This window comes from Poecile atricapillus, chromosome 1 (genome assembly GCF_030490865.1).
Source record: "Poecile atricapillus isolate bPoeAtr1 chromosome 1, bPoeAtr1.hap1, whole genome shotgun sequence".
NCBI classification, from domain to species: domain Eukaryota; kingdom Metazoa; phylum Chordata; class Aves; order Passeriformes; family Paridae; genus Poecile; species Poecile atricapillus.
The window spans coordinates 37,793,141-37,818,744 of NC_081249.1; the positions used below are offsets into that span (position 1 = coordinate 37,793,141).

General features: G+C 40.7%; 1 protein-coding gene across 5 annotated transcripts; it reads left to right on the plus strand.

Moving 5' to 3' along the window:
* Nucleotides 1-16,752: 16,752 nt before the first annotated feature.
* METTL21C (methyltransferase 21C, AARS1 lysine) lies at nt 16,753-25,523 on the plus strand. 5 transcript variants are annotated; one of them, XM_058837007.1, is made up of 6 exons: nt 16,820-16,898; nt 17,158-17,234; nt 20,953-21,101; nt 22,376-22,518; nt 24,050-24,167; nt 24,720-25,523. In XM_058837007.1, exons 1-6 carry the CDS (start codon nt 16,827-16,829, stop codon nt 25,112-25,114), a joined length of 954 nt encoding a protein of 317 aa, XP_058692990.1. In that variant the 5' UTR covers nt 16,820-16,826; the 3' UTR covers nt 25,115-25,523. The 5 variants fall into 5 exon arrangements, with proteins under 5 accessions (XP_058693007.1, XP_058692991.1, XP_058692990.1 ...); XM_058837009.1 differs by lacking the exon at nt 16,820-16,898 and adding an exon at nt 17,041-17,057 and having other exon boundaries at nt 17,158-17,236; XM_058837024.1 differs by lacking the exon at nt 17,158-17,234 and having other exon boundaries at nt 16,753-16,820.
* Nucleotides 25,524-25,604: the final 81 nt, after the last annotated feature.

Genomic DNA, 25,604 nt, shown 5'->3' on the forward strand with positions numbered 1-25,604 from the left:
TGTGAAAATTGTATAAAATGAGTTGTGTGAATAAAGAATTGGCTTTTTCTGCATGAAGCAAATGGAGTCTCAGCTGATTTATTACAACAAGTAAATTGTGTTTCTGAAACTTAGTGAGGTGTCAGATATTAATCAAGATAACTTTAGTCTTTGATATTGCTAGACAGTTTAATTTCCCCAGTCATATATTAGCAAAAGCTTTCTGTGTGTAATGTCTCTTTTACTTTGGAAGAATGGCAATGCATTAAAAAAAGCCCTGATTCTCAATTTTATGAAAACACATCTCACAGTGATTTTATATATTTCATAGTTGATTAAATAAAAAAAAACAACCTCTCTCTCAGGAGCAAAGATTTCCCAGCTTATGGAAAGACAACATCAGTTTTTCCTTGGTTGCAAAGCTCATTTTTTGCTATAATTGGATATTAACACCTCTGACACTGACAGATATCAAAGGCAATGCTCTGGCACTGAACTGGCAGGTTGGTAGTTGAGCTCATGACAGGGCTGCAAAGTACTTCTGACTTCAGGTTTCAGTTTCCCAGGGATGACCCATGCCATGGTATACCCTCTTTCCTCAGAGGTGTGGGGAGCAGGGTCAGGAGTGTGCCTGGCTGTGTCAGGTGTCCAGCTTCTGTGTATTTCCTGATACCACAGGGATGCAGCGTCACAGTTAAAAGATATGGATATCTGGGTGTGCTTGTAGTGAGATATCATAGCATATCCTGATCTGGAAGGGACCCACAAGGATCACTGAATTCCTACCGCTGGTCCTGTACAGGGCAGCCCCAGGAGTCTCACCATGTGCCTGAGTGCATTGTCCAAACATTCCTGGAAATTTGGCAGGTTTGTTGCCATGAAAAACCCACTCCTAATGTTCAACCTAAACCTCTTCTGACACAGCTTCATGCTGTTCCCTCATTCATGTGTCTCAAAGATTATGTGGAACTCTTTTTTTAAAGAAATGTGTGTGTGTGTGTGTGTGTGTGTGTGTGTGTGGAGTCCATGTACACACGTATTTTACACATACGTATTTCAACCTAAACTTGGCTTCTGTTAGGTGTATGAACAGTCACTGAATGGGACAGTGAGACTATTCCACATGGGTTATGCATCTGAAGCACACTGAGATAAGGAAACATGTTATTCCCAGTGCTTTCAGGATCCTTCTGCACAGTAAAGTCAAAAAGATTTTGACCCTCTGCTGAGGGAGGCTGGGAAGCTCCAGGATTCAAGGTTACTTGGGAAGAATTTCACCCTTGTGATAGAAATAAGCATTTACAGGCTCTTTTAAAATAAGAAATAACCCTAAATGTGAAGACCCCTAAATGTATCTGCAGTTTATTAAACAGCCGCTTTCCAGGCTATATTTAACTGAAGAAGGAACTACTTACACCACATCCATATCAGATCCAAAGGAGTTCACATCTGGGGTCTAAGGTCAAACATAAGCTTGTAGGCACATTCATAACCTGAACATGCCAGGCATTATGTGATGATTATAGCTACCTGTGCTTGAGCCATGGGCTACACTTGTACCACCGTGACCTTTGTCAAATTAGACTTAGTGGGGTGCTACCTTAGTGAAATAAAATAATGTAATTAGGTAGCTTAGTTTGTACAGTGTGCTTTATTCTAACAGGACTGTGTTTCCATTCCAGCACAGACATGTCCCACTGCCCACGAGGCTTTGAATCAGAGGTGCTACAGCACATGTATATTAAAGTCTGTAATTGAAAAGATTCATTGCTTCCCTCCTTGTCTGTGTCTGAAGGAGGAAATCCAGATGTGACAGCTGCATGGAGTGAAAGGACACTTGGCTGTGGCAAGCTTACTGTGCTGAGTGCTTTGCAGGCAAACAGACATGGTCACTACTGAGGAAAACTAAACACTATTGTGATCCAATAAGAAGTTATGTACAGTAGAAAGTGAAACTGAATTAATGCAGTTGCTGAGGTACCAATTCAGCAGGCTTGGGAGGGCCAGAATCTCTGGTCCACTGTGGACAGGTTGCATTGTAGGTACAATAAATAGTGCCTTTTCAGGTTTTTTAAATTACATTTTGACAAATTTTAGTCATGGCTTTCCATCAGGAAACTATAGTTCTCTTTCTATATAGAACCAGTAGTCCTGGTGCCTGAAGTCTCAAGACACCTGGGTGAGGTGGTATGACTGGTCCAGCAGCCCAGCAGAAAAGGCAGCCTGCCTTAGCTGCTGTCCTCTTGCACTAGAAATGCCACACTAGACATGGCAAATGATTAGGACCTGGTTAGATGTCAAAATGCAGGCCTTTAAAGCAGGGAGAGGGTAAGATTAGAAAAGCCACTGCTCCTGTGAAAGGAGTCTTTGCTCGTGTGAAACTGTGCCAGTAGACTTTTCTAGCCAAGAAATGAGGAGTGTTCTGGGAACAAAGCAGAGTAAGAGGGAGGATGGGGAAGAAATGGACAAGTGAGATGACTTCTCAACATCTCTGTTGCTATCAATGTACAATGCAAATATGCTGTATCAGTGTACTGAGAATGGCTGGCAAAAGAGCTGCAGCACTCCTGCACAGGACAAGCCCTCGAGCCACAGGCTTCATTCCTGGTGTGTGAATACCCCATTGACTGATTTAAGTGAGGCAGCTGCAGGACTCTTAGTCGGGTGGGAACTTCTGTGTCAGCACAAACTGTTAATGGAAATGAGAACGTGATTCATCTTCTTTCTTCACTTCTATTCCTCTTCCGACTGCTTCCTACCACACAGTGCCACTGTTTCCTTGTCTTTGGGTGCTGGTCGGCCACTGTGGCACACACAAACACTCTCTAGGAGAAGACTCCTGTCCTGTGGGGAGAGGCTTACCAAGCTCAGTGATGTCACAGCCAGAGAGTGCCAGGGCCACCTCAAACCTGGGAGGTAGGTGGAGAGGCAGGCACAGTCATGGGAATGCAAAACTTCCTGCTTGCAGTGGTGGGAGCACCAAGGGCATCCACTTCTTGTTGTGGGGTTGGGTGAATAGATGGGTGCTACTCTGTCAAACTCCCCAAGACCTGGATTGCTGATGGTTCCATGCAGTGAAAAACCCCTTGAGCCAGTGGGATGCATCCCAGGTGCTCATTCAGGCTGTCCCCTCTTGCCTCACGGAGAGCTGAGTAGGTCAGACCTAGGATCGAGAGATTGGAATTTTGATGCTTGACTTAAGAGGGTCTCATGGCTCATTTGAAACTAAGCCTGAGCTAATTAGCCCCTGACAGCAGTTCAGCAGTTCAGAAATAACCTGTCTGGGTCTGTCTGAGTGACATGGTGGGAAAGGACGAGGAAAGCTCATCTCTCCCGATCTTTGCTCTCGCCTGGCACACGCAGTGAGGGGTGTCTTAGCTGGCTCCAGCCCAGCCCCGCCTTCTCTGCCTGGGGCTGAGGGATAAAGGGTTTCCTAAATGCTTTTTCCTGGGCTGTTCTGGCTCTGCCAAAAGGCCTATTGTTTTGTGTTCAAGTACTATCATTGTTCCCCTGGATGAAAAACCGGAGCAGGTTCTCCCTGAACCTGCTGGGAAAAATTTGGCTTAATCCCAGGTACTCAGCCAAACCAGGCACATAGCATGAGCAGAGCCTGCAGTGCCACCACCTCTTCCTTCCTGTCTCTGGGGGAGACACAAAGTGAGACAACCCCTCGCCTTTGCTTCACTTCTGTCCCACCTTTCAGCAATGCTTTAGAGCCCTAAGTATAGGAAAGGGATGTTTCCAGGGACAGGGAACACCAGGCATTTCAATGTTTCTGATAAATCAGTACTCACAATGGAAAAAATTAATACCACAGTTGTATCCAGAGATCAGAGCAATGCAATAAGTACAGAAGTCCCTTAATAAACAACTATCAGCCTGATGCTATAATTGGTATTTTATATATTATATAAACCTTTATATATATTATATATAATTGTTTCCTTCTTAAACTTAACAGCTACTTTCTGATTTTTCCTCCTCTGGATGAGGCAGGCTGTTGCTCTCTTGCTATCTTTATGATTTTTAACTTGGCTTCTGCAATGAAATAAAAAACCAGTCCTCACTTTAAAAATATGTGGTCATGTTTCTTAAGTGAAACAGTGTGATGCTGAGAGTACCAAGACTGTAACTCAAGTTGCTGATCACAAACTGCCAAAGTGATTTTTCTTTCAGGATATTGCCTTTCACTGAACCTGAAGATTGACTTACAATTTGTTGGACTGTACATATCTGTTGGACCATGGATATCTGTTACATTTAGGAAGAATTATTTGCAAACACTGCCAAGACATTCTCCTAAGTAATATGGCATTATTACTCAATGCTGAATTTAAATTAAAATATAAATATTACATGCCACAAGCCTAGATGTATGCAAGTTTTGCTTCTGTTGTTTATTACATATTTCTAAAGTAGAAGATAATAATTCTGGTAGTTTTGGAGCTGTACTTAAGACCCAGCAAGTCAAAGATCCTTATTAAAGGAGCTTCTTCTTCAGAGTAGCATAGCCAGATATTAAACTAGAAGTGCAGAAGAAAACCTTTAATACACTGCAAGATAAGAAGTGCTTTTGTAGAAATTGTCCCCTTCATCTGACAACTGAGGCTATATTTGTTTTGTCATAAAAATTAAAAAAATTGAAAGTGCTAATTTTTTAAAGGGATTTTATACTGCTTTGGCTATTGCTGTCCTGGTCCTAGGAAGAGTCATGCCAGCAGCATTGCTCTTAGGAAGATGCATTTTGTCACCAAGAATTAAGGCAATGACTATCTGGTCCTGAATTCTCACATAAGTCAAGCAGCAGAAAAATGTTTTTCTAGTCAGACCACACACAAAGCAGGGACATGACTTTCTGCAGAAGAGTGGCCACTCTAAGAGGATGCTCTTAGACAAGTCTTCCTGCTTGTACAGGTGCATCAGAGCTCATGAGACCCATTAGGTTGTAGCCCTTAGAAGAGAGCCCATGACAATTTGGTGTTCAAAAGAAGGGCTTAAAATTATGGAATAGCTTGAATGTGCATTGGAAAGCTGAAAAGAGTTGGAAGAGGCAACCTTATCCTCATTAACAACATCTTAAATCACTGCATGAATGTCCTTTCTCATGTTTCCTGCACAGATGCTGGAGATAATTCTGAGTCTATAAAACTTTGCTGGATATAGCTCTGTTTGCAGGCCCTCATTCCAGTTTTGAGGAGTAAGTACATTCTTGTCCGGTCTTCATAGTGATATGGTTTGGAAAAAACAACATGCCAAAGCAGTTCTCTTCCATGTGGTCCTCCTCCAGCATAGATGGCTGCAATATCTGTGCCGCCATGTGAGTCACACACTCACACCTTTCAGTTTACAAACATTTTGAAATGTCGTGGGGATGGGAGTAGGGTGTCTGCCTACCTATGCTATTTTTTTCTCATTAAATGAGCATTTGCCCTTTAATCTTGCTAAGAAGCACAGTTTAACTCAGAGGGCGCTCAACAGTGGAACTTGTTGGCTCACAAAATGTTGGAGCAACTTCTTGCCATGTAAGTCTCAGTCTAGTGAGGTACCAAGGGTATGGAAAAGTGTCAAGTAATGCCACCTCATGCTCAAACACAGTTGTGGTTGTCATTCAGCAATGTGCTTGAATATGTTTTTCAATTTAATCTTATTTGGTTTAATGGGATTTGGAGTGTCCCCAGTGTTTGTGCTACAGCTGTGCAATACAGCTGACTTGGAGCTTCAACCAGAGGCTGCACAAAAGCAAACTGTGCAAACCTGCTTTCACCCTTGCACCTAGCACCTGTGACACTCTGCTCCTCACAGACCTCAGTAAAATGAAGACTGCACCTCTTGGCAGGTCTTGAAAAGCAGGTTAGTCAAATGTCTGCCAGGAATGGCTCAGATGTACTTTCTCCTGCATTGGACTGGAAGAATGGCCTTCCACAAGCAATTGCAACCCAATTTTCTGAAATTTCTAGGAAATTATATCACCTGATGGTTAGACTATTAGATGGATGACAACTACAGTACTAGCTAGTAGCCAAATTGTCTGCCTGGGGAGATGGTGGAGTCACCATCCCTGGATGTGTTTAAATAAAAATTGGATGTGGAACTTGGTGCCATGGTTTAATTGAGGGTTTAGGGCATGGGATGGACTCAATGATCTTGAAGGTCTCTTCCAACCTAGTGATTCTGTGAAATGAAACCTCCCTGCCGAGATGATGAAAGGTTTCCATTCAGTTTGACACAAGCACATGAGTGATACAGGAGAGCAAAGACTGCACTCAAACTTAAAAAGGTTTGGGCAAACTTGTTATTTGAGAGCACATTTCTGTGCTCTCACGTCGTCCCCAGTGCCTGCGTGACATTGAAGAATCTGGTCAGTGAGGACTGAAAAAACCCATCACAAGTGGTTTTGCAATTGATCCTTCTGTGAGTGCACAGCAGGAGGACCAACAGCTGAGAGAGAATGACATCTCCCAGCAATGGGCAGGCACCCCAGGCTGCTCACTGCCCCCTGAAACATGTGCAGGGGAAGCCACTTCATCAGTGGGGAGCTTTACTGTTTAGCTTACATGGCACTAGCACTAACAATGTTCTCTTAGAAGAGCTGCATTGCAGAAGTGATAGTTAAAACCAAAGTAAGACTTTTTTTCTTGATTAAGACTAATTATTCTTCTCATTGGATTTCATTACTCATGCATAGATAACTGCCTAGCAAAGCATTTACTGCATAACATCCATAATAGCTATTTCCATTTGAAACAAGCTGGAGAGAATTCCTTGCAATCTTAGCAGTACATTTCAGTGTTTGACCAGAAGGACAAACAACATAAAAATATCCACACAATGGCACAGTTGTTGTGGAGATAAGTGAGTAATAATTTCCCCACAGAGAGGCTTCACTCAGAGCAGGTCACAAACACTCAGACAGGTGTGAGCATCACTCCCTACCTCCCAAGGACACAGGAGCGGAAAGGCAGAGCACCTACCAGTGAAAGCAAGCATTCAGGCAGGAAGGCTGGAGCTCTGGGGTGGAGGAGAAAATGAACAAGGGACACAAAACCAGGTTTGGAACACCAGGTGTAACTGTCCAGGATTGCTACTGCTGCAGCAGTGGATTAGCCTGTGCTCTGTGGCACGATATTGTTACTCATGGCATACATTTCACTTGAAGAAAATTTCCTACACTGCACAGCTACGCCTCCTCTGAGCTTCTGTCTGTACTGCACTGCTGCAATTGCAGTCCTTAAAGAGCTTTTAAAACAATTGTGGTTTTGACCAATTGGCATGAAAATGGAGGCCTGGAACCATGTCCTGGGAGGGGAAGAGGACAACAAAGCATTTGTGGGGCCCATCACTGGTATGAAATGCATAAAGTAACCCTTCATCTTTTGGTGGTGCTGGCAGGGAATCATTTTAACTTTGATGTAATAGCTATCCCAAAATATCTTTTCTGAATAGCCTTACAAAAGCTGCCAGGCAAATCTTTCATAGCTTTAAGCATTACTGGTACTTTCCAGATAACGTAATTCTGCTTTTTCTGGGCCATTCCTAGCATACTACAGGCACACTGCGTGACTGCAGAGGCAGAGGCACAACAAAAGGTTTTCCAGGGCTGACTTCCTCCCTGGCACCAAGCTCCTGGGCCTTCTGGACTCCCACCTTCACAAAACACACCGATAAAATAGGTGAAGCTGAGGAAATAAGCTAAGATTCAGCTGTCCCTCTGATAAAATAAAAAAAAGCCAAGTGTCTCCCTTCAAACAGCCAGGCTTTGATTTATGTCTCTAATTTGTGCTTCTGCGGACTAAAACTAGGAACTAATTTTGATGTTATAAACAAATCATGATGCATACATTGTCAGCAGTTCCCTCTTTAGTGAGCCAGTAAGGACTTAATGATCACTTCTGACTGAAGATGTTTGTTAAACATCCATATTACAATCCTTTTAAACTTCTACAGAGCCAAATCAGCATCCTATTCCTAACTATGAGATGGACAGCTCAGCACACCTGTGAAGCAGGTGCACAGCAAGAAACAGCAGATACAGTGAATATATAGCCCATTTATAGCTCCAGCCAGCGCTTAAAAGATGTGATGATAAACATTGGAGCTCATTTGATTTTTTAAAAATAAATATTATTAGTGACTCAGGATTAAATTTTGCAGCTCTTGCTTGGACAAACCTGCTGAGCTTTCAGATGTGACACACTGCAGCACACAGATGTTGACTAAATCTGAGTGAAACTGGAGGTCTCAAAACTATACCTTTTGCACCTAAACTCATTCTATAAATGGAAAAAAAGAAGAGGCAAGAAATAAAACTTCAATAAAAGCACAATGCCAAATATACAAGAGCCCTCTTAAAGATAAACTTGAGAAAAAAATATGGAATATATTTTTTGCAGTCTAAGGCAAAAAAGCCCACTGTCTTCAGTGACATAGAAATTTACCTTTTGGTAACCATCTGATATTTCCACTATGGTTTTAGTAATGTCATCAAGAGTCTGAGTACTAATTCAGGCACAAAGCTGCTTTGATTTGCATTAGATTTTTTGATTTGCACACAAAATAGTTAAGGAAAAACACTTTGTATTTTTATTGTGCATCTGTATAGTGAAACTTGTACAAGTCCAGGTTTGTTAAAAATCAGCAGCTTTACCTGAAAAAGAACCTGAAGAATTTATTGCTTGGCAAATATTATTGCAACAGTGGATAATTATATATCCCACAAAAGAAAAACATAACAAAAAACCCCCCAAAACAACAACAACAGCAAAAAAACCCTAAATGAAAAACCCTAAACAACCAACAAAAAACAAACAAAAAAAACCAAAAAACAAACAAACAAAAAAGCCCTCAAACTACACAGCAGTGAAAAACCCCTAAACCCAAAAAACAAAAAATCAAACAGCCCAACAAAAACAAAAAGTAAGCCAAAGCCTGTAGCCCTGCAAGTGTTCATCCTTGACACAGCCAGCTTGAGTTGGTCCCTCATTTGTGTATATAGTAACCAGCCCCAAACAGATCGAGTAAGGGCAGCCCCTGCTGTTAAACTTCCAGTTCAGCATATTAGGACCATCACAATCTTAGCTCTATAAAAAGCTCCATGGAATTAGTTCAAGATATTTCCTTGCCATTAGGAAAAAATAGCAGATGGCATTGCGTCCTTCTCTAAACAAGTGGCTGAGAAATGGTAGAGGGACCACAGGAGGTAAGACAACACCCCATGGCAAGGCAGGGGGCTCCTCGGTGAAGAGCTTTGAGAGAGTTCAGATGAAAATTCAGCTTTAGTGACTTCTCTCTGCAGGGAGCAGCAGCTCTCCAAACAGGTGGGATGAATAAGCAGATGAGAAAGAGGTGGCACCAAAGGGAAAAATCTGTCCCTATTTTAAACAGAGAAGAACTGAAATTAATGATGAAATTAAAACTAAAACAATAAGGCAAACAGCTTCAGATTTTGAAAAATTACCTATAGAAGGATTGAATATATCCTCAAAACTCATTGCGGAGTTTTGAAGGTATATTTTGAGGGAAGCTGAGGTATGTGACTTTATAATTAAACAGGAATTAATCAAACATTGTCAAAAAAAAAAAAAAAGAAATCCATGGATGAGTTCTATTTCTTCTGCTGTGAAGATATGAAAATGAGGGCAAAGGATCTGATTTGGCCATGATTTCATGCAGTCAAATGCACTTTTCACATCCAGCAGTGCCAGAGGTTGTGCCTCTCTGCTCCTTCCCTGCCCTCTCTCTGCAGTTTACATCTCTAGCCAATCTCTTCATGCAAGTGCATGGCATCTAAATGGTCTTTACCATGATCAGAGACACTTACAGAAGCTGGGCAAAAAACTCAACAAGGAAATTACTAGTTAGAAAAGCTCAAAAAACTTGTTAATTCTGGTATTACAAAGCATGCTTAAAGAATTCTCCAGGACTCTTCACTTAAAGAAAAGTGAAGGAAGGTCCTACTCAGCCCACCAAAAATTTTTGACACACCTGTCCACTTGTTTTTCTTGCAAGACAGGAAGAGCTCTTGGTTCAACAGACAGAATAGATGGAGCCAGATGGACCCAGAGAACACATCTATCATCACATGAATGAGGCTATTTGAGATAATCCAAAGCAGCCTAAATTATAGAGGAAGGTTAGATTATGGAAATTAGCACTCAGTTTAGAGTCCCATTCCTCACCACCTTTTGTGATAAGTCCAAGTGATGCAGCACTGTTTTTCCCAACAGCTTTGCTAATGAGCTGCAGTGCTTGCACTGCCAGGGAAGGACAGAGCAGGCATTAAATGCACTATACACAGCTAATAGCAGCCAGGAGCTGGTGACAAGGTGGGGGCAGCCTGATGTCCCTCTACTCAGCATAAAACTCTACTCAGCATAAAATCTTGGAACATTTCTTCACTCTTTCATGCTCCTGAACATAAAGATCCCCTATGTGTCAGCAAAATTTAAAGTTATTACTCAGAATCACAAAATGGTTTGGGTTGGAAGGGACACAAAGATCATCTAGTTCCAACCCTGCTGCCATGGGCAGGGACACCTTTCACTAGACTATGTTGCTCAGACCCCCATCCAACCTGGCCTTGAATCTCCAGCAGCAGGGCATCCACAGCTTCTCTGGGCAACTTGTTCCAGGTTATCTACCTACCAACACTCAGCTTTGCTCCCTTCTTTGAGATGTGTGTCATCTCATTGTATGTGCAAATAAGGTTAAGCTTGACATGAAGCATTGAATCAACTAAAGAATAAAAATAAAATTCTTGTCAAGCACTGAAACAGGCTGCCCAGTGAAGTGGTTGACTCACCATTCCTGAGCCAGACAAGCAAAAGAAGGCATCTACCAAGGAGAATGGATTTCTTATTCTATAAATAATGAAAACAGTGTGTTTGATCTGAGGTCCATATTCAGTGTTATCCTACACCTTTCACTGCCCTTATTCAGGAAGGCCACCAGAATTAACTTTGGGTATTAGTGACCTTAAGCTGAGAATTCATTCCATGGCCATAATGAATTGGAAAAAAAAATGCCAAACACTGAAGATCATGCTTTGGGTTGGAAGAGATCTTTAAAGGTCATCTAGTGCAATCCCTCCTGCAATGATCTTGAACTAGATCAGGTTGCTCAGAGCTCTGTCCAACTTGACCTTGAATGTTTCCACGGATGGGGATCTGTCCATCCCCCAGCATGTACTGGAACTTGGGGTTGCCCTGACCCAGGTTCGGCATTTTTCACTTGGTCTTGCTAAATGAAAGGGGATTCCCATTGGCCCACTTCTCAAGCTTGTCCATGTCCCTCTGGATGGCATCACATCCTCCAGGTGTGTCAACAGCACCACTCAGCTTGGTGACATATCCAGATTTGCTGAGGGTGCACTCAATCCCTTTGTCTATGTCGTCAAGAAGATAGTAAGTAACACTGGTCCCAACATGGACCTCTGGACCATCTGGACATTGAGCTATTGACCATTACCCTCTGGATGTGACCATCCAACCAATTCCTTAGCCACAGAACAGTTCACCCATCAAATCCAACTCTCTTCAATTCAGAAATTGGATTTGTTTGTTGTTGGGGTCCCTGTCAGAGACTTTACCGTAGTCCAGATAAATGACATCCGTAGCTTTTCCCTTGTCCACTGATGTAGTCACTCCATCATAGAAGGCCACTGGGTTGGTCAGGCAGGACTTGCCCTTGGTGAAGCTGTGCTGGCTGTCTCAAATCACTTCCCTGTCTTCCACGTGCCTTAGCAGAGCTTCTAGGACAATCTGCTCCATGATTTTCCCAGGCACAGAGGTGAGACTGAGGCTGGCAGTTCCCTGGGGCCTCCTTTCCACCCTTTTTAAAGATGGGTACTATATTTCCCTGTTTCCAGTAGCCTGGAACTTTTCAAGTATCATGAGGAGTGGCTTGGCAACTACATCAGCCAATCCCATCAGGACTCGGATGCATCTCCTGGCATCCCAGAGACTCATGCACAATCAGATTCCTCATGTGTTCACGAAGCTGATCTTCACTAACAGTGGGAAGTATTTTGCTCCCTAGCTCCTGTCTTGTGGTCCACTCACTGAAGAGGTGTGGGAAGAGAGGCCTCAGCGAAGACTGAGGCAGAAACACTGTTGAGTACCTCAGCCTTCTCTTCAGCTGTTGTTACCAGTGTGTCAGCCTTGCTTGTCATGAGTGGTACAATTTCTTTGACCTTCCTTTTTTGGCTGAGATATCTACAGGGGCCCATCTCATTCTTTGCATCCCTTATAAAGCTGGGCTCCAGCTTTGCCTTGGCCTTTCTCACCTCATCCCTACAGAGCCAGGCTGTGTCCCTATACTCTTTCCAGGACACTTGCCCTTGCTTCCACTGCCCATGTGTTTCCTTCTTGCCCTTTAGTTTAACCAGCATGTTCCAATCCAGCCACACCAGTCTCTTGTCTTCTTTGCCTGATCTGATTTCTTGCTCCTGGGAAGCTCAATCTCTTGCACTCTGTGCAAGTTGTCCCTAAAGATTTACCAGGTCTGTACTGCTTCCTTGGCCCTGAGTGCACTTTCACAGAGGGTCCTATTTACTAACTCCTTGAAGAGCTGAAAGTTGGCCTTCCTGAAGTTTGTGTTCCTAAAGCTGAGGGGCCTAACTTTACTGCAGACCTGACCCATATCTCTCAGGACTGCAAACTGCACCAGCACAGGATCACTGCAGCTTAGGCTGCCTCCAATATTGACATCCCAGAATAGTCTTCTTGTGTGGGTGACCACCAGGTCTCATATCACATCCCCTCTGGTAGGGCTGACTGTTACATGGGTCAGGAAGTTACCCTGACCATTCCCAGAGTCTCCTGGAATGCCTACAGGCACCGTACAATTTTCCCAGCAGATCTCAGGGTGGTCCAAGTCTCCCTGCAGGACAAGAGCCTGCAAGCACAATCCCTCCTGTAGCTGGAGCAAGAAGGCTTCACCAACAGGCTCCCCTTGAGTCCCTGGGTTCTGTAAGCACCCACACAAGTTTCTCTTTGCTGCCTTGGACTCTGGTTCTTGTCCCAGGTTTTCAACCTGCTCGTGTCTGTTCTTAAGAGACAACTCTCCACACTCAATACACCTCTTGGTGTAGAGGGCAACCTGACCACCTCTCCTTTCTCCCCTGTCCCTTCTAAACAGCCTGTAGCCATTGACAGTCACACTCCAGTCATGGGATTCATCCTACCAAGTTCCAGTAGTGGCAGCTAGGTCATAGATTTCCAGCAGCACAGTGACTTCCAGCACCTCCTGTCTGTTTCCTATACTGCGTGCCTTGGTGTAGAGGCACCCCAGCTGAGCTGTCAGCTGTGTCATCTTCCTAGAGAAACATCCCTTAATTCGTGTGAGATGTTTCACTGGTGTTTCTCTGTCAGGGATTCAGCCTGGAAGAAATTCATCTCGCAGTTGTTTATACTTCAGCAGATCATGCCAGGACCATGCTGTAGACATTTATCTGGCTGGTGACAGATGTCTCCAGCAATAAGAACTGGGAGAATCTGCTCTAGAAGTGTGACTGCTATTTTTCATCAGTCATTCACCAGGTCACCCAGGCCCTCCAGCAAATCCTGCAGGACCTCCAAGATGATGAATGTTTTAATCCAAGATTAGAGGTACACACTGATTATATGCAATAGTATCTGAATTACTGCAGTGGAAAAAACAGTGTTCCTTTTTCAGTTTTTGTTTGGTTGGTTAGCTTGTTGGTTGGATTTTTTAAATTTCCTTATAAAAATGCAACAATCCGTTTGTGGTTTTGATTAGTGATGTGGTTTTGCAGGTATATAGCTACGGTATATAGTTGTCTCTGGCTCAATGAAGATCTCTTTCCCAGGTGCTACTGAATTAGAGACTGTGTATTATGTGGTACTTGTCAGCACTGAATTTCATTTATCACATTATCACCTCTCATAACATGCCAGAGATCATTCTGGAACCCTGCAGCTTATTTTTCTTTTTACTGTCCTGGATAATTCTACATTATTGTCAACACATTATTTTCCACTATATTTTAGGAATACACTCAACAGCACAGGTCCTTCTGGGTGATTGAAAACCTGACCATTTATGGCCTCCTTGCTGTTAAATTATTAAAACAAAATATAAAACTCCTGATCCCAACAAAACTCAATTTCTGTGAGGATCTTTAGTGAGTGACCTATGAAAACCATGTACACTATAAACTGGAGAACCATTCATGACATGCTTGTAGACATTGCCAAAGAACACAAAAAACCTTCTTTACCATACCTCTTATTTATCTGCAGCACTGCTGTTCCTTTCAGCACAGATGTCAGACTTACTTGCCCCACTGTTCCCTATATGCCTTCAAGACTCCCTTAGAAATACAACTCACATTTGTACAATTTCCTGTGCTTAGGTATCAAGGCTACTTTCAGAGGCAGGCACCACATTTTGGTCTAGAGCTGGTAATACCACAGTGGAGTTCTGAGTAATTACCCATCTGGTCCTGTTCATCTGTGGTTATTGATTTAATTGACAAGAAAATAATTTAACTTTTCTGATTTAACTCTACTGCCTTTTGGCACAAATCTAGCAGCTTCTTGCTCCTGATGGGTTTAATGACCATAAGATTTTCATTCCTGTTTATCACAACCTTTTAAAGCTTTGATAGTTTTGTATTTTTTTAATGCTGTAATTGGTACTATTAACAGCAGAGGAACTTTTAAATTTGTTCTAAAATTTAAACACTGTAATCTATAATCCAATAAATGAGTTGAGATGTTAGGGCATGGGTTGGACTTGATGATCTTGAAGGTCTCTTCCAAACTAGTAATTTCTGTGATTCTGTGAATATAACTTTACTCTGCTGTACACTGAAGAGAATGTTACTGCTGAATTTAGTGACACAGTCAGAAAAAATACTCTTCCCAGCTTTCCTGATAGTTTAATAGCACTAAACGGGAAAAAGACCCACACAACCAATTAGGTTTCACATTACCAGACTTAACACACCCCCCAAACCTACACAAGTTACACGATTCACATTAAAATACATTCTAAAAATATTTGAAGTTTGCTTTTCTTATCACATTTGGCAGCCTGCTGCATTTTGTCTTCCACCAATGGTCTAGATGGCAAAATTCCCATGAGTGTTTAGAGAAAGAGAAAAGCCAACGAAATAATTCAGAGCTTTGTGGAATTGAATGTTGAATTAATAACTGAAAAATTCCCTCTTACACATTGAACTGAGGTGCTCTACTGCTCTCAGCCTTCCCATTCACAGAAGTCTGGAGAAATTTTAATTCCATGGGACTATCCCTCCAGACAACAGTTATTTTCAATGTTAAACAAGAAATACTTGGAGACTGTGTGTAGAATCAGAAGTATTTCTAGAAAGTATATAGTAAATATATGTCAACAAAAGCTAATTTCAGAGTATCAGTGTTGATTCCTCCATGAGTTATAATCAAGAAATTAAGCCATAACTGCATGATTCATGAATAACTGGTAACACTGTCCCTACAGTTTCCACCCTTGCTACAAGAGGCACCTTACACAGTAAGCCAATTCCTCTGATTTCCTTTAACAAATAAACTGTTTACGTCCAGCACCAGTCCCATTCCAAAGCTTAGGATAGAGCTCTGACAGCAGCACCAGTCTGAGCTGCCTTCATCTCTGGTGACAAATAGAATAAATATGACAGCAGGAACATGCCTGCTAGAAGGAACACATCTTAAAAAAAAGCCATGGCAGTCATTCCAAGAGCAGCCTATCTTCATTTCCAATAACAGCCTATCTTCATTTCCAATAACAGCTACTCCCCTGCCTCAGGACCACTCACTTGCACTACTTGTAAAGTCAGGCAGGTCTGTGGAATGCAAAGTTTACAATATCAACTTAATACAGAGGATATTTCAGTATTAGTTCCCAATTATAAATTAAAAAGCATCTTTTAACTATCAAATTTCAGAGGAAAGAAGCTGGTGAGCATTTGAACGTGGAGCCAAGTGTTTCCTATCTTTGGTGTGATTCCTAGAGACATGCAGCAGCCCAGGCATGGAACAGCTGCCATGACACAGAAGGTTCATTTTTTAAACTTTGCCACTCTTCAGGAGAGCATTACCTAAATTCAAAATTTTCACCCCAAAATGAAAATGCCTATAAATTGAGTTAAAAATCTACATTTTCTCTGCCTCCCCCATTTCTTTTGCCAGCTTTCATCCGTCCATTAATTAGCCAGGGGGTGTTTTCTAGCTCTATGACTTTCAAAGTAGCTTTTAAATTATTCTGTCCTCTAATGGGATTGAATTACTTTTGGCAAAATCTTTACAAAGAAGGAGAAGGGAGGGCAGAAGGACAGCAAAGGAATAAATGCCTTTGATAAGGCATTCATTAATAAATGAATAAACCTCTCCAATTCTTGAAATGTGTAAGGAATACACATCTGGTTCATCTTCAACATCTGTGACATCCATCAATCTGTTTTAAAATAATCAGTTGGAAGATCTTCTGATAAAAGTGGGACCTCTTTCAGTGGATACAATATTTCCTATGGTTATGACCTGCAGTGAAGATGATGAGAAAGTTGTTTTTTCCTTAGGACTGACTCTTCCCCACACTGTCTGTGACTCAGGGCAGGGAGGGTACCCACAGCTGCCCCAGCCAGACACTCAGCAGGGCAAGGAAGACCTGACCTTTTCCTGGTAGTGGGAGCTTCATGAACTTTTCCCTGCACTTGGGCTGCTGCCAAGTTGCCACACTCATTATTTATGTGCTAGTTTGCCCACAGTAAGTTGCTTGCTAAGTTCAGCTCCGCTGACGTAAGGCGAACACGGGGAATGCGTCGTCTGCAAAAACAGAACAAGAGTCTGGAGGAGCTGAGAAAGGTTTGTATGCTTGGGACTTCAAAGTCTAAGAGAGTTTTGATTTTGTACTGCACATGTGGAAGACTTAAGTGTAACACGGTAAGTTCTTTGAGCGCTGCCTGGTAATGTTACTCTAAATAACCTGCAATCTGACTGGCTGAAGGGGAAAGTTATTCTTTTCAGGTGCACGCCTGTATAAAAAACCTCTGGAGCGTGCATCCACCCACAGGAAACTTCCCATGCCCTCTGTCACATCAGGTACCCCCACACAGCTGCCCAGCTAACCTTGTCTGATGTGTCTTTGTGTTCCCTGCTAACTAACAATAGAAATACCTTTGTCTGAATTCTTGTATTTCAGGTCAGCTCTGTGAGCCAACAGAATCCAGCTCTCTGTTTCGTGTGGTGTGACGGTCGCTGCTGGCTTGTGGTATTTGGGTGTGTTTACCTTGTAGATTCAAATACCTCATAGATTTACTATGGTGATGTTCCTAACATTGACATTTCCTTTATTTCCTAGCGTTTGTATTGTTGTTGGGTTTTTTTTAAACTTAGCACCTGGTAACATGAGAAAATTGCATGAGCTCTAAGAAACAGGATGTTAATGTATGGTTCAAGTATGGTTAAGCCCAGTCTTGCAAAGAAAAGACTGCAACTGCATTTTCCATGTGAGAAAATGAAACTGGCTTTTGCCCAAGTATTTCAACTAACACAGACTACACTGAGCAACTCTGTGCTGAGCTGGAACACATTTCAGCAGAGTTGTGTTTACAGCTGAAGACCCAGTGACACAGCACTGCTCACTAACCTACTGTTTTTTGGCAATGTAACTGGATATTAAAAGCTCTTTCAGAGTAATTGATTTCAGCAGTTTAAGAGGCACAAAGTTTATTCATATAGGGGATAAATTGCTGTCTTAAGGTTTATCATCATCTTATAATTTGCCCCTTAAGAGTTACCTTGTTAATTTTATGTAATATTGTCAAATAGATATAGTTTTGAGAATTATTCTTTCTTCCTTAGATTCTGAAGAAATTAAATGTGATTTTCTAAGTTTTGTTCACAACAGCTTAAGACTATTAATGAAGTCAATACTAATTTAAAAACTCAGAAAGAATTTAGATAATTATTTCCCAACAAGACTAATTTGGAAAAAAACCTGGCTGCTAACATTCAGAAAGAGCCAGCATTTTCTAAGGGAACATATTTTGCTTGCAATAGTATCAAACCAAAATTCTTTCAGAGATACATTATTTTCAGTAAAATATGGATCAGAAAAATGTCAAAACATTTTGTAATTCCAGAAGAGTAGCAGCAACTTGAACATATTACACATAGAGAATGCAATAATGCAAACACCACCTATTTGCAAGCATTTTCCTGTTGTTTGCATCTAAAAAAAAGACATACTTTTAGCTCCTGCAAAATATTTCATTGAATAATTATGGCAGTAGAATGAACATGCATATATATACATGTATACACACTTATAAACCCCTTTCTGTTTAGCGAAAGCTACACCTCTACAAGATATTATTATAGCATCCAGAAGGCCCAGCCAAAAACCAGAGCCCAGTGCGTCAGGTGACACACAAACACAGAGTGCATAGTGTTTATCCCCCCAAATCACCACCTAGGAGCTCAGGCAACTTATGTCTTCAGGACCACACCAGCAGCAGGGTAACCACTGGTGTGGATTTCAGGCCTCCTGATCATTTTAATGGGTTTAGCAAAACCAGCAAGGTTCCTTTATAAATATTTAAGCAGACTCCCATTTTAGGGGAAGTCAAAGGACAAAGTGAGGGAAAGCATAATGGTTTTTAATTTGAAAATGTAACTTTACATGTCTAATCAAATCTGAATGAGTGATAATAGGGTATACATATATAGAGTATGCATATATATCAGGACCAGAGATAAAATTTTGTTTGCTGAAGGTACTTAATAGTTGATCAACAAATTTGTATTTATTAAGCATGTTTCCAAGCTGTTTTCTGGAATTCACTGCCACCCACAGCCAACTGAGATTCTGGCCTGTTGTAGTAAGTACTTATTTAAGCAACAAAAAAAATATGGGGGGATCAATTTCCACCCAAACTGACAAATTAACAGTTTACTCATTAAACAAGACTTTTGGTTTTATACATAGTAAAGTACTGGACAAGATAACATTTTCTCCTGCTTTTCTGTTTCAGAATTGGCTTTTTAACTTAAATAGCACAAATCATGCTACAAGAGCCTTACAAAAAATCCCACCAAAACAAATACCTCAAACCCCCAAAAATGAGAATGTAGTGCTCTGTCGGTCTTAACATAAAATGTTTAGACTATTGTGTCTTCAACCAAATGTTTTCTGGCTGTATCCATCACCAGTTCTGATAGATTCTTCTCTTTTCATTATGTACCTTCCCAATTGTACAAGTCTGAAAATATTTTTCACAGAGATTTTCTAAAACATTAAAACAAGGGCAGATTTTATTCCAGCTTAAGGCATGAAAAGGAGACATTGCTCAAATCCAGAAGCCTACTTTTGATTAAATGAAAAAGCATTTTTGGTGGAAGGAGTCCCACTGTGACGTGGAATGTGAACATGGATGCACTCACTCATGCCAGGGAATGCAATGACTGCACCATTAACTTGTCTCCTACCTACCATCGTCATACTTCAAATCACACACAATGGGGGAAAGCCAGATCTTGTTACTAGACAGATGGAGGCCCTCTGAAGGAAAAGAAAAAAAAAGAAAAAAAAAAAAAAAAAAAGGTGCAGAAATTGATTTAAAGCACTCCTTTCTGTACCAGTCCAAAATCACTGCCACGACGGAGCAAATGCAGTGTCAGAGTAATTAGAACAGAAATCCTGTCCTTGTGAATAGAAAGAATAGCAATAAGGAATATATCAAGTATCAGTAGAATTGCAATGGTGTCAATATCATGTGCAAATTAAATCACTCACATAAGTCAGCAGTCACACTGCTCCTTAAAAAACTACCTGCAGGCATAGCTAAACATCTTGGCCACTGGCAAAGATTTACCCCTTCCAGTCAGGATATCTGAAACAGCCTCCTGCAGAATGATGCAACCCAGATGATACAACACTTTGTCTGCAGTACCTGCGGCTGGAGAGAGCAAATATACAGTCTCAAAAATGAGCAGAATGGATAAATGTTTTTATCATGGATAAAAACACAGCTCACCCCAGCCATCATGCTATGTGGGAAAGGTGAACTTGTACAGCCTCTGGCCAGAGCAAGTTATGAACCTTTTGCTCTTTACATACAGATGTGTCTGTGTATATATCTATGTCTATATATACATATTTTCACATACCCACAGACATATGCATATACATAGGTGCTTCACTGAAGAAAACTCTAGTCAAGCAAAGAATTTCACTGACCAATGTCTCTCCAAGCAAATCTATATAAAGTCTATCAAGTCCTGTTCCTGCTTTTATTGACGTCAGCGGGTATCAATCAGTTCCTTCTTAGACTGGGTGCTGCCTTGTACACTGGGGATGCACAGAGGGTTATCCAAGAAGCCCTATGGATTCAGCCTTCTCACTGCAATGATTTCCCGACTGCCATCTGCATACTCTGCAGTTCACTGCATTTCAGTGCAATAGAGTTAGCAGTTCTGTGGGAAAAGACAGGGAAGAGAAGGCAACTCTATGCCAGGAGACAAAATCAAAAGCACTGACTGCAGCAAATGAAACAGTTTTGTCTCTGGAATCATAAGTCCCAAGTTTTTTGAAAATAGCAAATTACACATAAAAAGTCACAGATATCAAGACAGTTACCTTTCTCAGCTATTACTTCAACTTGTAAGAGTAGTTCAATTTTCAGGCTGACTAATGGTATCAATTCAGTGATATAATGCTAAGTTTCTGCATAAAAGATAAAATAAACACAACAATAAAAATGATAAATGAGAGAGAATAAAAATTCTGACAGCATGATTACATTCCCAGAAACAGCTTGTACCAACCAGTGGAGTGGGGATGTCACATCTCATCCCATTTCTTCAATCCATCACTGAAAAAAGCCCCAAAAGAGCCACCTAAGGCCACCTAAATTATTGTCTTTTTTCAGCCATATTTCATATGAACAGAGTGCCTGCAAGATTTTAAAACATTATTTTTCCCCTTCTGTTTCAGCTGTTTTGCCATGATCTCTGCACAGCAGCCACCATTCCCCAACAAAATTCAAAGAACAATGGACTGCCAATCCAAGGAAGAAACCTCTGAAGAGCAGTATGACTCTGAAAACTGCACTTGCAGCTCTGAGCATGTGGAATCTGATGCAGGTTTAATCCAATTTAAATACTGCAATTGCTATGGCATGCTAGCATATCATACTTTGATTTTTGTCAGTCTTCAAATAGTAGATGTCATCATGTAACTTTTCCTTTGATATCAAATTTTCCCCATTATTTCCCCTTATGTTTGCATATATCATCAGCTCCAATCTACAAAAAATACCTATCTCCATAATTAAGAAATCTATTTTAAAAGGTCTCTAGATTTTACTTAGACATCTAAGAATTATTTCTCAATTACAGTCTCTTATGAAAGAAATATGGTTATAACATGCATTGATCGGGCTGGCACTGTTGAAGCCACACCATTACAGATTTCAACAGGCTAAACTGCTCCAGCTAGCAGCTAGTAAGGATTCCAGGCAGGCATCAGTTAAAATCCCTGCAAGCCAGAGCAAAGTTTTCCCTTGCACTTAATTCTACACCTATCCTTGCAACAAAAGTTCAGTCATTCAGAATAGTTTTTCAGTGAGATCAGATGGAACAGCCTCAGCACAAATAGGAAAAACCTCACCCACAAGCCTCCTTGCTATGATGAGACACCCTAGGACAACTGTAGCACTGACCTGATGAACTATGTTGTGTATGCCAACATAAAAAGTGTCTTACAACCCTCCTTCTGTGGAAGGATGCTTAAAAAAAAACACTAAGAAAGAGTTAGGTTTCCTTCAATGTAGGATGTAAATCCTAAGTCCTTAGGTAAAAAGCTTGCTGTTCTAGAGCTGCTGGCCTCACAAACCAAACCAACAGCACAAACCAAAATACAAGCTAACTTGATCCTGAAAGTCTTCCAGCTGTTATTAGCAGTTTTATATTTGAATTAGTAGCTTTTCCTAAACGGTTCATTTCTATCTCTAAATTGGCCATGTGAATACCTAGAATGGCAGGAAATGACCATTGTTCCTTTCACTCCCTGGCCACCCAGACTCTCTGGTTTTGGACAGCAACTGGTCTTCACTGAAAGCGTGGTCAGGCATTAAAACAGGCTGCTCAGGAAAGTGGGAGAATCACCACCCACAGAAGTGTTCCAAAGATGTGTAGATGTGGCATTTGGGGACACGTTTTAGCGATTAACATAGTGCTGGGTTGGTTAATGGTCAGATTTGATGATCTTCCAGATCTTTCCCAACCTTAACAATTCTATGATTCTGATTCCTGGGAACTTTTCTACTTCATGTGCCTACATACTGTTTATGTCAAATACATTTTTCCCTTTAACAAGTTGCATATAAACTCATGAAATTCCAACTTTTCTCTCACAGGCTCACCGGTAACTCTTCAAATACTGCAGAACTGGGTTCCTAGAGTTTCACACTACTTTGATAAGGAGCACTATACATACGTTGGCCATCAGATTGTCATTCAGGAGTCCATAGAACACTTTGGAGCTGTGGTATGGCCAGGGGTAAGTACACAGGACCACACACAGAAAGCTCACGTGTCACAAGAGCAAACCAGGACAGCAGCACACAAATATCAAGGAAGCTTTCTTACACGACACTTCTGACAATGGAAGCTTCCCTATGCAGAATGAAGTCTTTCAGCAGAAAGCTCTGCCTTAGGGCAGTTTGCCAGTTCATGCCAAAAGGACTATGGCACCAAAGCATTTGTACATTGGATGTAGGGATTGAAAAAAAAATTCAGTAAGGGAACTCAGGAAGAAACATCCAGCTTCCTCCATGCTTCCAATCAGTCACTGCTGAGAAGAAAATAATCAGCAGTACAAAAAGGAGGCTGAAAAATAAAACTGTGAGTGATTAAATAAATAAAGGACATTGTAATGATAAAATACGCTTCTTTTAAAGAAAAGGTTGGAACAGTTTCATTACAGTATGGAAAATCATACATGTAAGCAGTTCTTCAGTCTCTGCTTCTCCTATGCTTAAAACCAGAATTTTATGCTACGAAAACTGCCTTTGAGGGAAGAGAGGGTCAACTGATAAACACAAGAAAATTAGGATTTCAAAATTTTTCAGATCCACATTTATTTAAAAAGCTCACAAGAAAATGGCAGACAATTTCAAAACAATAAAGAGAGAGCATATGGGTGTGTGAAACAGTATCTTATTTTGAAATGTCAGATCATCAATTCGCACATTAATCAAGTGTCAGAATGCAGATGGTAAAACTCTCCAAGAAAATTGAGAGGTTGCACAAACTGGACCAGTGATTTATTAGCTGTCAGCTTTCCCAGAGCAGGTAGACAGTGTTGCATTATGAAAAGCACAAGAGTTAAAACAGTAACACAACTCTAAAGAAGAGAAGCAAAATGGGGAAGACAGTTTCTTTGGCATCAGTTTATGTTGTTAATAAACAGCCCACTTATATTCTACTATCTGACAAAATCTTTACAAAGGCCTGATAATATTTTCATACAGTGCTGCACTGTTTCTTTTCAAAGTTTATATTATTATTAATAAACAAGTGTCGAGTTTGTAAATAACCAATTTTTAATATTTTCTTTGCTAAAAAAATTGAAACAAAAAAAGCTTTTTCAAAAATCTCTGCTGAAGCCTAAATTTACTTTATGATAGTGGTAGCATAACACTTAGGATAATAAATCAGAACATTACTTCCTACATATTGTTAAACTTTGCTGTTCTGACTGCATGGTTCACATTTTAACACTGCCTATCCTTGTGGGTCCATCCAACTCAGCTTATTCTGTGATTCTGTCTTGAGCTGTCAGAGGACTCATGCAGAAGTGTGTAGTAAATCCATATCACATAAACTTAAAACTAAAAATAAACTGCTTTAATTTTTTAATATATAAAAAAACCAGGATACATCACAATTCTTCCCATCTTACATTTTTGTTACACCCTTCGGTGTTTCTCATTATACTAAAAAAACCAACACCCTTGTATAAAAACTTCTAATGAATTTTTGTGCAACTTAGCTGTTACCCTCTTATGGATATGTGTTAACCGTTTTAGGCACTGGCTTTATCTCAATATCTGGAATCAAATCAAGAACAATTCAACCTCAAAGACAAAAAAGTTTTGGAAATTGGTGCTGGAACAGGCTTGCTTTCCATTGTGGCCTGTATCTTAGGTTGGTAAATTTGTATTTCCTTTTGGATTTCAGTGAATGATGATCTAGCTCTGCCATTGTCACTTTAAGGCAATGAAACAACAGTTGAAGTAAACTTTGTCACTTTTTTTTGTGTTGTTGTTTTTTTGGGTTTTTTAAAATGAAAACTATTGTAAAATACTGTTTTGTTAACTAAACTACCCTAGTTATTGGGAAAGGGGAGGTTGGACCAGTTATATAGATAAAGCTTCATACATGTTCAACTACATACCTATGAATTTTGCCCTGTCTCAAGTGAAAGGATGAGAGGAAATAGCCCTAAATTGTGCCAGGGGTGTTCAGATTTGATATTAGAAAAAATTTTTATTTTACAGAAAGGGTGGTTTGGCACCCTTGCAATAAGTTGACCAGGGAGGTGATGGAGTCACTGTCTCTGGAAGCACCCAAGAGGCATCTGGATGTGGGACATGGGGATCTGGTTTAGGAGCGATTATGGGTTCATGGTTGGACAGACGAAGGTCTCTTCCAACCTTAGTGATTCTGTGAATTGAAACAAACTCATGTTTTCTTTAGGAGCTCATGTTACAGCTACAGATTTGCCTGAAGTTCTTGAAAATCTTTCATATAATATTTCAAGAAATACACAGAACCTGAATATGCACAAACCTGAAGTGAGAAAACTGATATGGGGAGAAGACCTCAATGAAAATTTTCCTGTATCAACTTACCATTATGATTTCATACTGGCAACTGATGTTGTGTACCATCATGGAGCTCTGGACCCCCTGCTAGCAACAATGGTGTACTTTTGTAAGCCAGGAACAGTATTACTATGGGCAAATAAATTCAGATTCAGTACAGACTATGAGTTTTTAGAAAAAGTTTGCAATATATTTAATACAACCATTCTAGCAGAATTTCCAGAATCAAATGTCAAGCTGCTTAAAGCCACAATTAGAAAGAATTAAAGTGAAAACTACTCCTGATCTTGATTGAGTGGCAGCACCTCACAGATTGGAATGCTTTCCAAGATTATGTTGCACCTTCCGTGGATTTATGGTTGTAAAGATGCAGTTTTATCTAAGTGTTGCATTGCAAGTACAAAAAAAAATACAGCAAGGCAAAAGATACAGCAGTTTGTCTCTGGCTGATATATATGACCTGTTCAAACTGACCAACTTCCCTCCACTGAAGGAACAATGTTAGTAAGAAGGCTTTAACAAAAAGCATTGATCTTCTGGGCTGCACTGACCCTCTGCTGTTTGTAAGCTGCTTTCTTTCAGCAAGTTTTATTTAGGTACTCATCCAGAAACCAGTACAATTTTTAGCTTCAGTATTTTTATTCATTATAAAAATCTTTTAAAGTATCAGAGTGAACATGGTGTTTTTTTGATCTTCAACTTTGCACATTTATTCTGCTGTGTTTTATATTTTTAACATTAATAAACATCTATGTAT

Excerpts from the sequence above, each read along its gene's own strand:
- METTL21C (XM_058837007.1), top strand. The coding sequence starts at position 16,827 with ATGCTTGGGACTTCAAAGTCTAAGAGAGTTTTGATTTTGTACTGCACA. Across the intron at positions 22,519-24,049 it reads GAGCTGTGGTATGGCCAGGG|GCACTGGCTTTATCTCAATA; the intron begins GTAAGTACACAG and ends TAACCGTTTTAG. Across the intron at positions 24,168-24,719 it reads CATTGTGGCCTGTATCTTAG|GAGCTCATGTTACAGCTACA; the intron begins GTTGGTAAATTT and ends TGTTTTCTTTAG.